The 17,372-nt window shown below is 36.3% G+C and overlaps 3 protein-coding genes across 3 annotated transcripts; 1 reads left to right on the plus strand and 2 right to left on the minus strand.

Annotated features, from left to right (window-relative positions):
- Positions 1–5,027, minus strand: LOC108202647 (ALBINO3-like protein 1, chloroplastic). The gene is made up of 11 exons (XM_017371143.2): positions 4,587–5,027; positions 4,376–4,486; positions 4,161–4,235; positions 3,770–3,830; positions 3,186–3,259; positions 2,982–3,086; positions 2,531–2,638; positions 1,560–1,663; positions 1,055–1,255; positions 647–968; positions 1–321 (listed from the first exon to the last, which is right to left on the minus strand). The coding sequence occupies exons 1-10, from the start codon at positions 4,911–4,913 to the stop codon at positions 671–673; spliced, it is 1,464 nt and encodes a 487-aa protein (XP_017226632.1). The 5' UTR covers positions 4,914–5,027; the 3' UTR covers positions 1–321; positions 647–670.
- Positions 5,028–5,590: 563 nt separating this feature from the next.
- LOC108202416 (photosystem II reaction center proteins PsbY, chloroplastic) lies at positions 5,591–6,524 on the plus strand. Its single transcript, XM_017370788.2, has one exon. It carries the CDS (start codon positions 5,820–5,822, stop codon positions 6,414–6,416), a length of 597 nt encoding a protein of 198 aa, XP_017226277.1. The 5' UTR covers positions 5,591–5,819; the 3' UTR covers positions 6,417–6,524.
- A 195-nt stretch (positions 6,525–6,719) lies between these two features.
- On the minus strand, positions 6,720–15,214 carry LOC108202415 (trans-Golgi network-localized SYP41-interacting protein 1). Its single transcript, XM_017370787.2, has 9 exons — positions 15,078–15,214; positions 14,654–14,792; positions 13,913–14,251; positions 9,831–13,844; positions 8,816–9,371; positions 8,074–8,702; positions 7,495–7,642; positions 7,336–7,417; positions 6,720–7,048 (listed from the first exon to the last, which is right to left on the minus strand). The coding sequence occupies exons 2-9, from the start codon at positions 14,774–14,776 to the stop codon at positions 6,946–6,948; spliced, it is 5,994 nt and encodes a 1,997-aa protein (XP_017226276.1). The 5' UTR covers positions 14,777–14,792; positions 15,078–15,214; the 3' UTR covers positions 6,720–6,945.
- Positions 15,215–17,372: the final 2,158 nt, after the last annotated feature.

Below are 17,372 nucleotides of genomic sequence, written 5' to 3' on the forward strand. Positions count from 1 at the left end.
GAAACAATCATCAAAATTTTCCTATATTTCATTATATTTGTTTTTAGTAATATACACCCTATGTTGACTCCGACAAAGCAAGCAAACAAACAAGTAACAATCTTTCTCATCTATGGCAGTAGATCCTTGAGAGATCACCAGTATAACATCTGTCATGCCTTCTCTTTATATTGTGTAATTGACCTGATGTCTTGTTCTTGTTACTGTATCTGGTCACAACTTCCAAGTCACATTTAAAACAACTCAACTTCTATCCCGACTTCTGTTGTCATCAACGGAGACTATACTTTCTCCCGTGCCTAAAGTAGTAACAGCTTCTTCCTGGTATGAAAGAAATGTAACAATGGTCATTAATAAAGAGTATTGCAAACAACCAAATTTAATAATCTCGACAAAGACAATAACCAGTAACAGGTAACCAGTAACCACATGTACAAGATAAATGCAGAATAAGACCATGACTACGAGAAGACGACATCCAGAACAGATAAGATAAATGACTGCAGAATAAGACCATGAATACGAGAAGACGACATCCAGAACAGATAAGATAAATGACGTGCTCGAGAATTGAGAACAAAGATGCATACTTTAAACAAGCATATGATATAAACTAAATTCTGTCTTCGATATTGCTATATCTTACCTTTTCTAAATTTTCATACAGATGCTAATCATCCTTTCCCTTACTGGAACTTACATCTTCCACCCTCCGAGTTGATATATCCTGATATTCCTTTAACTCTTGAGGAGAGCTATTTCCGTTGATAGAAGATATCTCAGTGGAAGACAGGTCATCAGTATTAAGGGGTTCCGATTTTGTATCTTCTTTCTCAACTGAATAAGTTCCTGGCTTGAGTTTCCCATTGGTTACTAGATCATCATTTTCTGCAACTACATTAGCTTTTCTTTCTTCCTCTTCTTTTTGCTTTCTTCTCCTTGCCTCTTGCTCCTTCAACTGCTTAAATCTGAAAAATACAACACCTATAATTTTACCACAGATCTAAAACTATAACAATAGTGTATGCAATATATGTGCATGTCATCTGTTAACCTGTCGCCAGGACGGGGTCCATCCGGGGTCTGTTTTTTTTCTTTTTTAGGTGCCACATTAATTGTGGTTGTTTCGATTGCAGATGTCTGACTCTTGGACAGCTCTTGTATATCAGTGCGGGATTGAATTACAGGGTTTTTTGCACCTCCCAGTTTCTGGAGCCATACTTGTTGAGCTGTGCTTAATATATTGTTGGTCAACCTAACAAAAACAAGAACAATTGTTTAAAGATGGAAACTCATAACCAGTATTTAAAAGACAGACAATAACGAAAGCGATCATCCCCTGGCTGTATCACCCTTCTCCCCCCACCCCCTTTATGGAAGGTTGAGGGTTCAAGCATCGTAAAAGGAAAAACTGTGAGTGAGTGTGCGCATTAAATTAGCAAAAGTAGCTTATAATTGTGTCCCAAATCTATTTAATATGTCAAACTTGTATAGTGTCTTCACAGAGATTTAACGAGCAGGATAGTGTATTCATAGAAGTAGAGTATAGAACCACTCACCAATAAAGGCTTAGCCCAGAAGGCACTGAAAGAGCAAAATAACCAATCATCAAAGGCAGAAATTTTGTTATGGCTTGAGAAGTCTTTAGGTTTGGGTCATCACTCTGGAAGTATAAAATAAAGGACAGGTGTCAGACAAAACATAAATCCTTATCCTGTATCAAATGAAAGATTTATCCTGAAAGCAATTACAATAACAAAGCCCACTCCCCACTTTTTTATGAAAAACTTACAGGCCACATTAGCAAACAGTGAGTAAAATCCTCCAATGACAAAGCCCAATTACCACGTCTAGGAGGCCCTAATTAATCTACTTGCTCAAGTAAACATAAGTTTGAATCTATTTAATGTTTTGCAATTGGCGTAATATATCTTAAAAAATTGAAATCAAAAATAAAAATAATAAAAAATAATTAGAAATCATTATATAGTTCAAATAGAACATTACGGATTGAATTCATATGAAAGATATTTTATAAATATCTACATTAGATAAAATACATGAATATGTTGGTACTTTTCTAAATTAATCTGGTTATGCTTCACCCATTAACAGCTCTCGGTTGACTACTTCAGCTTGTTGAAGAACAGAGAATATATTAGAAAATTGGAATGGGCTACAATCGTCAGTCCCACAAAAGTGGGACCACCCACTTTTTCATCACTCACTCTAGCGCTACAAAAGAAAGGCCAGTTCCTGTTCAATGTCCATGCATATCAACACAGTAAGTCCGGCTCCCACTGGAGCTGCTCTAAAGTTATTTATTTATATTGTATCCATTGTCAAGGTTACAAGTATACTAATCCTGTCGAACATGCCCACTAGGGTGACTATTATGCATGGAGATAAAATTGATTGTCAGGCGGAAATAGAAGTCCTACATTCAGCAGGGACAAAAAGGCTTGGTAAAGTAAGCTACATATGATACAAGAAGCAAGATTTTGAACAAGTTAGCTAAAGTAATAATAACCTGTGATGTCTGCATAATTTGAACAGATATGTATTGAGAAACAACCAGCAATACAGGCAGGACAAGATAGGCGAAGGTATCTGACCATCCAAGAGGAGGATGACCATCCTGCAAGCAACAGAAGGTGACGTTTAATTCCACAGCATTATAAAAAATTCGGTATGTTTACAAGTGCAAACTTCATTATATATATATTTTAAAGCACTTCTAGAAAATCTCAAGGTTCAGAGTTCTCTCCAACTAAACAGTAAACTGTTCATAATCTAGAATATATACTACATAGTAACTTTAAAGATTGTTCGTAACCAGTTATACTATCCACGACTGTCTTAAGATATTACGATCAGCAGATCTTTTGCTGAAATTTAAACAGGAGAAAAACATATACTGATTATAATTTTACGAGTATACCAATGAAGGACGTCAGATCTCCATAAACAATTATACTCACTATAAATGGAAAAAGCCAAGAGATTCCGCTTCCACTTTGTCGAGCTGCAACTGTTGTAGGGCCAGCAAGCGATGGGATCCAAAAGAAGCCCTCCGTCAGGAGTCCCTTTTCATTAGAATAATAATTAAAAAGAAGCATGAGATTACTCAAGTATAACAGCTTAAAGCAACAGATGTTGAAACATAAAACTATACAAGGACTTACTTCATCAGCAACATTAGAAAGAGCTCTATATAGCCCAATCCATACAGGGATCGTGGCAAGTGTTGGAAGGCATCCTGTTGCAATAAAGATTAGTATTTACAAGCAAAGATGATATAAATGAGCACACAAAATTATATTAAATCCATGATCACATGTAATGGCTTCCCAAAGGTAACATCCAACATGCATATACTAACAATTCCAAATTTATTGGATTTCAATCTAGTAGGAATCACATATAATACTTCATTTCTCAATCAGAGGAAATTAAAGCCTTGAGAACTCTGATTTATCTTTAAAAACGCTATTCAGGAAGCTATATGCCTACATCAAACAACTATTCGCTTGAAGAGTCTAAAGAACAGGTAAAAATTATATATACAGAAGTCTGATACCATCTGCTTAGGTAATAATTAATAAATAAGGATCGGCGCCTACATTTAAATGGAATGTTTGTCAATAAATTCAATGCAGTAACCAATCCCAACCATTGCCTTTATTATATTATATATACCCCCCATGAAGGATCAGACAAAAACATCGGGCATGAATGCATGGAAAAAAAAAAGGGAGAATAAAGTTACCTGCTAGAGGATTTATCCCTGCTAATTTATACAACCGAGCAGTTTCAATCTGAATTTTTTCCTGAAAGAAGACAAAAGGTGAAATCAATTTGGAATCTAGAAAACCAATCACTACTAAATGTCAGTCTTAACGGAAACTTATCCGTCATTTTAAATAAGCGTGACCAATTAAAGTGCAGATTCTAAATATTATTTCCACAATGCCCTAGATTATTATACGCTTAACCAATTACATCAGAGTATGATCATGAATCCATTTATGTCAGAATTCTAGCAAGATAATACAAATTACATATATACTCATGCATTTCCATGTTGACAATTAGGGTAACCAATTAGACAAAGCATATGGTAAAAAGAAAAAACAACTCAAAAAAGATAAATAAGTAACCTGATCACCAGCATACCGCTGCTGAATAGCCTTTATTTGAGGTTGCAATGATCGCATTGCCATGGTAGATTCCACCTGCAAGATCATTAACATTCATTTACAATAGCCTTGATCACACCCTTAAGCATCATCTTCATGAAATTTCTTCCGCATGCAAAAACAAGAGTTAAAAACTAACAAAAACATTAAGATCATTATTCGATAACAAAACTAACCTGTTTCTTAGTTAAAGGAAAGGTAGCTGCTTTAACAAGCACAGTCAACAAAATAATCGCAAACCCATATGCATAAGGAGCATGTACAGAAGATAACCCGTTCTTCAAAACCTGAAGTCCACCATTTTCATCAAAATCAAAAATCTTGAATTACACACTAAAAATACTAAAATAATCAAGAATTAAAAATACAAACTTCATTTACACAGACCTTAAGAACAGTCTCCATATAATTACTGATCCCAGAAAACCAATCATTATTTTTCGAATTTGTGACATTTTCAGTTGAAACAGCAGCATCAGCAATAGTATAAAGAATGCTCTCAGCTTTGCCAAACAGGCCCTTAATTGTTTCCGAGTCTGGTAACTGACCCGACCCGAAATTGACTACACAGAGAGTCCGGGGAACAAAGGGTCTGTGGGGAGATAAAGAACCGAACCGGGTCGGGTTGTGGAGGAGTGGGTTGGTACCGGGTCGGGTCAAGAATGGAGGGGGAGAGAGAATTGGGCTTGGTGTGAATGATAGAAGAGAAGTCATGGTTTGAATTGGGATTTTGCAAACCCTAGAAATGTCAGCTAAGCTAGCTGCTTCCAAGAAATGGGGGAAGAACCTTTGACAATATTATGGAGTCGCAGCACTGCAGATAAATATCTGACCCAATGAAATTACGAAGTTTATTTAATAGAATGAAAATTAGTCTCATAAATTTCGTGTCTGATATGTGTTTTCATTTGAGGTACACAAAATATTTGTAGATAATATTTATTATATATATGTTATGATATATTAAATATATAATTGTGCAAAAAGTATATATTTATATGTATTTGTGGATATATATTGTAGATAAATTAACAAATTTATAGAGAATTGTATACAAGTATAAATATATTATTCACATTTAATAAAATTATAAAGGAAAATTATCACTTAAAAGAATTTAATATTATTATTATTATAGTTTGAAAAACTCATAAATTATTTATATTATAAAACTTCACAAACACACGATTTTCCCATTATACTCGTGGCTTTAGGTTTATCCGGTTGGGCTTAACATAATTATTGCATTTCCTTGATGGCTATATGTAGGTACTAAGGCCTCACAATTGTTTGGTTCATTATTCCCACAAGTCCGAACCTTATGGCCCATAACTCTCAAGGCCATAACACAAAAGCCTCTCTTTTTGCAAACTTGCAAAATTAGCAACATGCAAATGAAATAGAAATATGAGTGGTGAGTGGCTACAAAGTGATAAGAAATGGTTGAGTAGGGTATGAAATATGAGGACACCAATTCACCCTCCATATTCTTTAGATAAGAGAACAATCTAGACTTTTTCATACTTCACATTTTCTATCACCTCTTCACTATCTTGCTTCTTTACAACTTGAACCAAAACTCAGAGCTACCAAGTAAAGAATACAGAGAAAAAAGCTGCAATGGCTGCAACCACCATTTCAACCATGGCCATGCTGAATGCCAAGTGCATTCTCAGTGCTTCTTCTTCATCATCATCTCCAAAGCCCAACTTGATCACTCTTCCTTCCAGGCCTACTAAGTCTGTGCTCCAGAGCCTCCCGAAAAGCCTGACAGGGACCGCGATAGCAGGAGCTGTTTTCTCGACTCTGAGCTCATGTGACCCTGCTCTGGCTGCTCAGCAGCTGGCTGTCCTGGCTGACGGTGCTGCTGCAGGCGACAACCGTGGCTTAGCGCTTCTGCTACCAATTGTGCCCGCCATTGCATGGGTTCTTTACAACATTCTGCAGCCAACTCTGAACCAGATCAACAAAATGTCTGCTAAAGGTGTCATTGTTGGACTCGGGCTCGGTGGTGGCTTGGCTGCCTCGGGAGGGTTCCTGTCGACCCCTCATGCAGTTGCTGCGGCTGATCAGGTGGCTACTCTTGCAGAGGAGGCGGCCAAGGCAGGTGATAGCAGAGGTCAGCTTCTGTTGATCGTCGTGGCGCCAGCTATACTGTGGGTGTTGTACAATATTCTACAACCAGCTCTAAACCAGATCAATAAGATGAGATCTTGATTGTTATTAGTAGCTTCTTTAATCAGTCACTATAGACTGATTATGTATACCACTTGTAATTGAACCTTCTTCATGGTCAATGAACAAACTTTTGTATTTGTGATTCAATCTTTCTGTACATTGGTGTGTGCAAATTGTGATATATACTGTATATATGTTCTCATATCACCTGTATAAGTTGTCATCAAAACCATGAACCTTCTTACCCGAATTCGACAAAGTACCCTGTACAAGAGAGAGCAAGTATGAACACTTAGAATAGGAGAGACAGGTGAGAAGGAAACAGCTTCTAGGCGAATCCGATGTTCAAAATGATACATTTTTATATTTATTGAATTGCTACAATGTAATTTGACAGAAAATCTATTACATATCTGCACAATGAATGGTATGGATTGGAAGCTAACTAAATAAAAAAGACGGATATCCTAGTGTCGGATTTTAGCTATACCAATCATCAACTATATGTATATTACAGTGTGAGGAGGAACTGGGATTTGATTCTATGGCAGGGTAATTGTAGGCTATGTTACAAAATGTAGCTTAGCAGCCATATATTCAAAAAGAGCCAGTATGCAATAACTCCTATTCTTGCCCTTGGACGACCCATAAGAGCTCGATCACCGGCTACCCTGAATTTAATAAGAAAAGCCATGTTAATACTTTGTAATTGAGGTAATACTGTAACAGTCTAACTAATAAACAATAAGGTCTAGATGGCAGAGTTAAGTATAATTGTGCGTCTATAAACAACTCAATCAAGAGCTTTTGCACAATCCACTGCACATTACGTGAGTCAAGTCATTTTTGGTGAAATTGTCTCAAGTTAAATTATGTCCTATATAAAACAGAGGATAAAAGAGCAAAAGAAATTAAAGACTAAACTACTAGCTACAGGGAAGAGGCACGAGCAACTTACCAAAACCCATCTATTTTGTCTGCAATGGTCCTCCCTTGCCTTGGGACCAAACCTGATGTATTTAGTGACTTAAACACATGACCTGCAATATGAAGAAGCTTAATGCATTCCTTTTAAAACTAGACTGAATAAGAAATTTAACAATCTGTAAAAACAAACCTTTATCTTCAGTGGTATCCTTCTTACTGATCAAACGATCAGATTCTGAGTCTATATTAATTGCTAGTTGGTCACTTGATCCCTTCTTTAAACTTCTTACTTGAGCAATTGATGGACCTGGTGGAATGGGCATGTTTACAACTGGCCCCTGCATGAGAACAAAGTCAACAAACATCAGATGCAAGTTAAAAAAAACATATATTGTGTCAAAAAATACCAAGGGAGACTTGGACAACTTAAACTAAACCATCTCCATTTTATATACATTCATATACTGTTTCTCAATTAATGGAATGCAAACAGTGACACACACGGCAACATATACTTGCCTACTGCAAATATTTTACAGCACTAGTACGAAAGAAAAACTATGATACAAAACAATGTAAAATGTGAAAAAGAAATTTCAGGTTCTCAATAATATTATTATAAATATGCAACTATATAGGTTTCTTTTTAATCTTGAATTTGGAAATATAGCTATTAAACTAATATTAGTGAAACAACTGACAAGCAGATTAGATAGAGGTGACTGAATACACATTTTACTTGAGGATTTAGTGACTTGATCATAATTACCGCATCATCGATTTCAGAAATTTCTGACCGGGGAGGCAATGAATGAGCTTCAAAACTCCCACGTTCTTGAATAGAGCCTGATGAAGCTTTTTTTTCGAAGAATTTGACCTTACTTGATAGCTCATCAACAACCTCTTGAGTCTTTAAAATCTTAGTGTCAAGCTCTTGGGCTTTGGATTTTGAGTTTTCAGATTCAAAAATAATGGTTGTAACTAGCTTCTCCAGTAACGGCAGTTGTTCCATAACATCAGCAGTTTTCAGAGTTCCGACCACCTCATTACCTGCTAACTTCTTAATAATGTTCTCTAATCCTTTTGCAAGATCATGTTTCAATTTATCATAGTCCTGCTTGTATATAACGAAAGCTGAAGCTTCCTCTTTCAGATGCTCGATTTCTGTAGCTTGATCCTTAATAATTGATTGCTGTAGTTCGCTGTTGTGTGATATGGAGGCCATCTCACGCTGCAGTCCACCAACACAATCAACTATGTAAAATAGCTTTTTAACATGGTCAGAATCATGGGGTTCTAATTCGTCTACTTCAAACTCTGAGAACGGGATATTGATTCCATCTATTTTCTTGAAAAGAGATTTCAACTGGAATGCTGATAGAAGAGGGTCTTCAGTCTCTGTAAGATTGATATGAACCAAAAGAATTAAAAAAAAAAAAAGAGTTTATAGTTGAGGAACATTTCAAGTTTTCAAAGTTTACATGCGCTTTCAAATCATACGAACATGGTACCTTTTTGATACAATGACATAAGTTCTTTTTCTCTCTCCTGCCACCTGCTTTCCTGTGCTTGATGCTCCCCTAATTTATGCCTCATATCACTGCATAGAATTTCGAATGCTTCCAGATCAGCTTCCAACTTGCACACTCGGCTCTGGTAGATATCCCTTTCTTCTACAACTTTTTTAAAAGAAGTGCTGCTTTCTTTCAAACTGTTCTGTAAACTTTCAACTACTGTACCCATATATTGATCTTGCGCTTGTTTATCCATTTCCATACCTTCTATGTGCTTCTTTAGAGCTTTCATTTGCTCCAATACATCTAGGAATTCATCTCTTGTTGCCATCAGTTTCGTTGATAACGATGCAATCAAATTATCCATGAATGAAGAACTTCTTACACATACATCTGCAAGAATTTTGTGTTTCAATTGGAGATTATCCACTGTTTTCTCAATACGTGAGATAAAATTGTCATCATCTGCAGTATTTAACTCTCCATCATCCATTTCAATGTTCTCAATACTCTGAATGTCATCTGGGAATTGATTCAGAGCAATTGAATCTTCCTATGAGGTAAACAAAGAATTAATAATTAGAAACATTCTGTAGACTACGAAGAAATTTTCTGTGGTATATAGTTCTAGAGTAAACATGTGTGTGTGTAGAAGAAAGGGGAAAAGAGAATACAATATGTAATAATAAAAATCTCACTATTCTTTGGCTTTCTAAACCTTTGAAGAATAGGTATTAAAAAGGAATATGAACTTAGGAGGTAACGGCATATAAATAACTTCTAGAAAATCCACAATGGCTGTTATTGGATGTCATGACCTTGCTTACAGGAATGATTCAAGCAGGGTTCTTTTCTGCTCATTAACTTTGAAGTTAAACAAGGAGTTGGCAATAAATTAATAAAGTCCAAGTGGAATTTATTGAAATTCAAAACTTTAGGATGAAAAAACCTTGAGAAATATGTTTCAATACATAACTAATCACGAGAGCCTAGTTAATGAGTAAAAGTGTACCTCGGATATTGGTAAAGTCTGCTGAATATTCATTTCCATATCATTCGAATGGAGCTTTGTGTCAGTAAGGATGTGATCAAGCTTTTTGAGGCCATCAAATATACCTTGAAAGCTCTGTCTCAGTAAGGACAACATTGACTCATCCTTCAGAAGCAACTGAAGACTGCTGAGGTGACCATAGAGCTCAGGAGACTTAATTCCTTTGGCACCACGGGTACCAGCCAATTCTTGCACACATGCATTTAATTGTGACTTAAGATTTATAATTTCTTGTTCAGCATTTTGCTTATCCCCCAACTCTTGCATACATGAATTCAATTGAGATTTAAGATCTTGAATCTCGTGTGCAGCATCTTCCTTGTCACCACTAAGCTCAGATATAGTATTTTCTGCTTTCCAAATTGCTTCCTCATATGATTTCAGACTAGAGGAGGCATCTGCAAGCTCACGCGCTTGCATGCCAGCTACTTCTTTGAGCTTTTCTATCTCACTCTCCAAATTAGTCCTGCTTACTTTTGCCGTACTATATTCCTCAGCCAACAGAGACAAGTTTGTCTGTACTTGAGACATTGCATCTTCAAGGGCTTTTATAGTTTTGTGGGCTTCAGCTAACTCACTGCTAAGACAAGACGACTCCTCTTTGACTTTCTGAAGCTCCACTTGTGTAGCAACTTTACTACCTTGAGCATCTTCTTTTTCATCAACTAGCACAGAAATTTTGGTGGCAGCAAGTGCTAACTCATTAGACTTGGTAGCCACTTCCTTTTTTACTAGTTCCAACTCATGTTGTGCCTGCGTCTTTGCAGCTTCACACTCACTTACATACCAAGCAAGCCTTTGAACCTTTTCTGCAGGTTCTTCCACAGCCGGACCGTCCGGGAAAGTGATATTCTCAATTGTTCCAATCAATCTTTGTAACATTCTATTGCTCTCGGCCAAGAATTTCTCCAGCTGATCCCTTTCTTCTTTAACAGACTTGAGATCAATTTCCAACTTAGGGACACAATCAGCATCACTGGACAATTTATGGATCTCGGTCCTGTAGTCATTTAGAGAAAGTTCTTGCTGCTCTAGTTCAAGCTTTAATTTTTCAATTGCTGCATTCCTTTCATCCAGAAGTTGTTTTAGGTTTTCCCGCTCTTGAACTAGCCCCTTGCCCTTCTTGACTGCCATGGATAACTTTTCTCTGAGAAGAGTAGCTTTTTCTTCGGAACGTGAAAGATCATTCAGCAAAGAGTCTTTCTCATCTTTTAGATCCTTTAGTTCTTCAGAAATCACAGCTATCTTATTTGTCAGGTGGTTTACCTCTGATTCATTGGGTATCTCTTCTTCTAGAAGTGTTTTAAACAACATAGCCTCAAAATCTCTTATGTACAAGAGACTTTGCATTCTTTTGATAAAATCCTCTCCAACCTGAGAAGACTCCACAGAAACTTTGGTTTGTTCTTTTAATTTCACAAAGCATTGGTTTATAATACTGTCCATGCCAGATTGTATCTCCTCTGGATCGTTTAAGGCCATACCTGATGCCTCCTGCAACATCCTGACCACTCGGTCCCTGTCCAGAGAAATCTGATGCTCCTTCTGTAAGATCCCTTCATATTTGTATCTCAAATCTTCAACCACTTCTTCAAGATGATGCTTTTCTTGGGTTTCTGCCAAAATTGCTGAAGTTAGTCGATCAATCTCAATATCTGCGGCTTCTCTTGTTTTATCCAGAAGCTGCTTAATATCTATCTGCTCTTGAACAAGTTCCATTCTTTCTTTAGTGGCCGATGATAAGTCTTCCCCCAAAATAATGATCTTCTCTTCCGAATGTGAGAGGAGATTCTGTAGACTGTCTTTCTCATCTTTCAGATCATTTAGTTCTTGAGAGAGCACTGATATCTTATTAGCTAGGTCATTGACCCTAGACCTATCCAGCATATCATCCTCCAAAATTACTTCAAAGAGCATGGCCTCCTGAACCCTTGTGTACAAGAGACTCTGAATCCTTTCAAATAATTCCCATTCCACCTGAGCAGATTCTTCCCTTAACTTCCCAAAGCAACGGTCAACTATATTGTCCATGTCAGAGTGTGGCTCTTCTAAATCAATCATTTTTATTCCAGATGCCTCGTGTAACATTCTAATAAGCTGATTCTTTTCCAGAGAAATATGTTGCTCTCTCTCCACAATTCCTTTGTATTTGTATCTTAGATCTTCAAGCTCGTCCAGGAGATAATTATTTTGTTGTGTTTCTGTTAAAATTGATGCAGCAAGTCGATCAATGTCATTCTGGGCCGTTTCTCTAGTTCTTTCTAAAAGCTGTTTCAAATTTTCCCGCTCCTGAACTAATCCTTTGCCCTTTTTAACTGCCATAGATAATTTCTCCCTCAGGAGAGTAGCTTTTTCTTCTGCGCGTGAAAGATTATGATGCAGTGAGTCATTCTCGTCTCTTATATCACGTAGTTCTTGAGAAACCGCAGCTACTTTACTCACCAACTGGTTCATCTCTGATCTATTCAGTATATCTTCCTCCAAAATTTCCTCAAACAGCATAGCTTCCTGATCCCTTGTATACAAGAGGCTCTGCATTTTTTCAAATATTTCTCCGTCCAAATGGGATGATATGGAGGCACTGGCTTGATCTTTTATTTTTTCAATGCATTGGCCAATCATAAAGCCTAAATCAGAGGGAGAGCTTTCTGCACTGTACATTGATATTCCAGATGCCTCATGTAACAGCCTCACCATTCGATCCTTCTCCGAAGAATGATGATATTCCTTCTCAACAATCTGAGCATATTCGCATCTTAGATCTTCAAGCTCTTCTTCAAGATAATGTTTCTCCTGTGATTCTACCAATATCAATGCAGTAAGTCGCTCAATCTCCTTATTTGCAGCTTCTCTTGTTATGATTGCCGTATCTTGCAAGGTGCCCATGAGTTTGTTCTTCTCATTTGCTAGCCACTGAATTTTCCCTAGAAAATCTATTGACTGAAGGTCTTCTGGCAGATTACTCTCGAGTAAAATCTTTTCACAGCTTTTAATGACACTGTTCCTTTCTGAAAGTTCTTCATTCAACGAAGCAGCCAAATCTTCACATTTAGTCAACTCCTTCTTACATAACTCAGCAGCTTCGATGGCACTAACCTTTTCCTGGATTTCAATACGACATCTCTCAAGCTCATTTGTCTTGTCAGCAAGTGACTGTTTCAATGAATCACGGTGCTGAACCAGCGCCTTTCCTTTTGTTACAGCTAAACTAAGCTTTTCTTTGGTATTATTAAACCTCGCCTTCTCATGTTCAAGCTCCATTTTGGCTTTCTGAATTTCTGCATGTGCCACATCAATGGCTTCTTTACCTCTTGCGAGTTCTTCCATCTGTTTTGAGTTTTTTTCTTCCAACTCTATCACTTTTTGTGTCAACTCAACTTCTTTTCTTCTTATCTCTATTAGTTCTTCACGTGCAGTGAGAAAGATTGACCCTATTCCATCTTGCAGATTGTGATCCGACCTTACATTCGTTATGCATTGCCTGAGTAAATCAGTTTCATAAAGAAAACTATTATAATTCTCAATCAAAAATAAGGTGGCGCTTTCTATATGACACATTTTTTGGGTGAATGATATATCCAACAGTTCATCTTGATTAAACGCTGATGCGAGACAACTCAACACCCTGTTTGCAATGGCCTCAGTATCTTGTTGCACAGAAGATTCAGCTACTCTGGCAGTGAGCTCCTGAATTTCTTGATTATTTTTATGCAGCGTTGAATGGAGTTCACTGATTGTCCCTTGAGTCTGTGAGCGGTCATCTAAGGCATGCTTAACTAACTTGGAACAATCACATATCACATCCTGCAACGGGGTATCATCCGATACCACAGACTTTTCACCAGTCCAATTTTCTGAGTCATAATGGCTCACAAGCCCGCCATCACTTTCATTGACCAACGACCCCTGTGTGCTCAGAGCACTGAGCTGATGATGAAGATCAGCAAGTCCTTGCGCCAAAGATCTTCTTTCTGCCTGCAAAGACTTGAAATTAGGAAAATTCATTCAAAGACACAAAAACTATCAAAAGTTAGCTCATCAACCTCATATTCCAGTGCAAAGCTTTCTTTCTCACCAACAGCTTTTTCAAGCAGAGCCTGCAGACGTTCCAGCTCACCTGTCAGATCATCTCCACTTCCTTTGTCTGATATATATAAACCGGCACTATATCCCTCAAACCCTTGTTGGGGTTCAGAGCTTGCTGTTGCTTCAATGTTATCGGCAACAGCGATCCTCCCATCAAAGGATACCAGCTCATCTGGGCAATCAACAAACATGTCATCTTTCCCTCCATCCTCTATAACTTTTTCTTCATTTTGGTCGTCTTGTAAGGTATCAACTCCCATAACCAAAACTCCATCATCCTGATCTATACGTTCAACCTGCACAAAGTTGGGTTGCAAAGCTCTTGACAAATCAAACTCCACTAATTATCAGAAACATTAAGTTAGAAATCTTACACCAAAACCAAATTACATCAAAACCAAAAACAATCGAAAGTAGTAACAGCATAAGAAGATATAAAATACCACCAAATTACCACTCCTGCTAAATTCGGAAAATGCAAGTATACCAACTATATACACTTAAAACCTCCATAAATGCATTGTATTTGTTTATCAAGATTGTTCATTTATCAAGTTTAAAGATATATTACTGTGAAAATTAACTTATCCAGATTCCACTGCATATATAATGTGATCAAACATAAAAGCTTAGCAATTAGTTTCGGGCAAATCAAAATCAGTACTTAAATTTAAAGTAGAGAATGCTAAGATTAATACCTGATTCGGTGAGTCAACCGAGTTGACAAGAACTGAACCGTCTTCTCCTTCAGCTGAACCCTCAGCTGAACTAGCTTCTCTAGAACCATCTAACAACTCCTCCGAATCATAATTCCCCGACATATTAATCCTTCATAATCTATACAAACACCAAAAACACAGATCCAAATAAACACAATTAAATCAACACCACCACCAACAATTCACTTCAATCAACAACATAACAATCATGGTCTCTATTCAATCACATCACCAATTCATCAATAACTATATACAAATGCACATATATACACACATAGCTCTCTCTCCCTCTCTCTCCCAATCTCTCCCAATATCTCTCAATCTCTCCCTCTCTCTCCCTGTGAAAATTATAGGAAATTATAAAACCCTAAAAAAGACAAGAACTGAGGGAGACAGGAATTACCTCGAAGAAATCAAAAGATGGAGATGAGTGAGATGCCGATTGTGTTTGGTCTTGTTGGAGAAAGACAATAAATGTATCTGTATGTCTGTATATGTTGGATCTGCAGCACTGTTTTCACAACTGTTGTAAAATTTACCTCGTTTTTCAATTACTATGGTCGTGTTGGGGTCGAAACGGCGCCGTTCGCTGTGGTGTGTGTTACGATGATGATGATGTGTGTATTAACCTCAGCTGAAACTGAAAGATGGATGTTAGGGTGACGTGGCGAGTTGCCGATTTGGCATTCATACGTGAAGGTTGTGGGCCCTGAGAAGTTAATTAAGGTTTAAATGTGGATTTTGCCCCGATTTATTGGATTTCTAAAATGGTAAAGAATATTTATTACTGAATTTCTAGTGAAGATTATGATATAATCTGATAATCTGATTTGATTTTACGAGCATTTCAACATTTTCGAATTTCTTACTACTGTATATTTTTAAAGAGACTTCAAATCTTTTCTTTTTAATTTTATATTATCATTATATTCATTATTATTTTTTATCCAACATCATTCATTTTTGTGACGAGACTAAACGGCGAATTAATTTCGGATTTAACTAATTAAAAAAATTATAAACTTTAATGAATTATAACTATTTGATTGTTGAGTAAAAATATTATAAAATCAAGGATTTGAGCTCCTTACTATTCAATATTAGATTACAATAATATTTCTCGAAACATATAAAATAATACTATAATCATACGAATTTCATCACTAATTTTTAAAAATCATAAGATCGTAATAGATTTTAAGCCATCTCATTAAATAGCAAACATTTTAAACAAAACATATATAAAATTCTGAATAAATAGTAATAATTTTTTGAAAATTGAATTGAATTGAGAGTCATGTTCCAGAAGAAACCCTTAGAACCATTACTTTAAATCTAGTATTAGTTAGGGTAACACTTCACATAAAAAAATGTCTTATGTATTATATTTTGAAATTTTTTTAATCTTTCTATGATTCTATTTTAAGTATTTGTTCTCTCCTAATAATATTTTAGACCGATTCTCTTTTGTCTCCGCATTTCCTTATAGAAAAAAGGTGGTAAAGATGTTTAGGTATGGTTAGGTAAGATGTTAGGCAGCAAACAACATAGGAGCAAGATCCAAATGAAGCATGCATGGTAGCATTTTATGCACATTGCAATTTGCATGACATGATAAAAAGCTATTTGGCAAGAACGTTTAGTAGCAAAAGCTTACCCAGAATTGACACAAATTCTAATGAACTGGTCAAGTGAACTTGTTCACCACAGAAACAAAAGAAACAGTAGCAGTCTAGCAGAACACTGCATGTTCACTTCTAAGCATCACATCAGTGAGTCACTACCTATTACTACGGTTAGATTCTCCATTAAGTAATGATCTCGTTAAAGTAATAATTTTTCAGCCCAAACATAATGGAAAGAGTGCATTTTTAATCTCGATAAAGTAATAAACTCAATAAGAATGTGAAATGCAATTAGCAGACAGACTTGCACGAAATTAGAATATATAAAAAATCACACACAAACCCTTGAACAGAGAACAAAAATGTATTATAGCTTCATTAATAGATTGGGCCTGTACAGTCAGGGAAGCCCATCTTATATACACTGCAGCTGAACTTTGTAGTGTGCACTTTGGATTGAATCTGAACTACATTCACTTCTGCTTTGTTGATTTCTGAAATCTTTTTTCACAATTTCTGCATAATTTCTCTACGAAGTTACAATGGCAAAGTTAGAACTCTGCTGTCCAAATATTGCTGGTTATGAGGTTTTTCCATTATCTAGTCACCTGAGGGTCATGAAATTTAAATTAAATTCCCTCAGGTGAGATTAAAACCTCATCCTATTAAATATGTTTTACGAGGATTTGTTGACAGTCTAGTAGTCGTATATTTCACAATAAAACGGTAGAATATACCTTTAACAATAAAATAATGTTTTATCATATATTTTATCCGATAGCCTAACCCAAGTGAATAATTCGCTCATTAACAAGTACTTAACATCTAACTAGATTCCAGTCTAGTAAACAAAGTAATATATTATGGCTCAAAGCATCTCTTCACCAAGTAAGTTGCGAGGAAAAAGGAAATCAGAAATAGAGGGGCCGTCTCATTTATCTTATAAGTAATTTTTAAGTTGAAAAATATATGTTTTTTGATTTATAGGCCGCTTAAAAGCTTAGCCAAAGTTGCGTGGAGAAGTTAAAGGAAAAAAGTCATTGAAAAATAAGAATAAAAGCATGAGAAGAACA

The sequence above is a fragment of the Daucus carota genome, chromosome 9 (genome assembly GCF_001625215.2).
Source record: "Daucus carota subsp. sativus chromosome 9, DH1 v3.0, whole genome shotgun sequence".
NCBI classification, from domain to species: Eukaryota; Viridiplantae; Streptophyta; class Magnoliopsida; order Apiales; family Apiaceae; genus Daucus; species Daucus carota.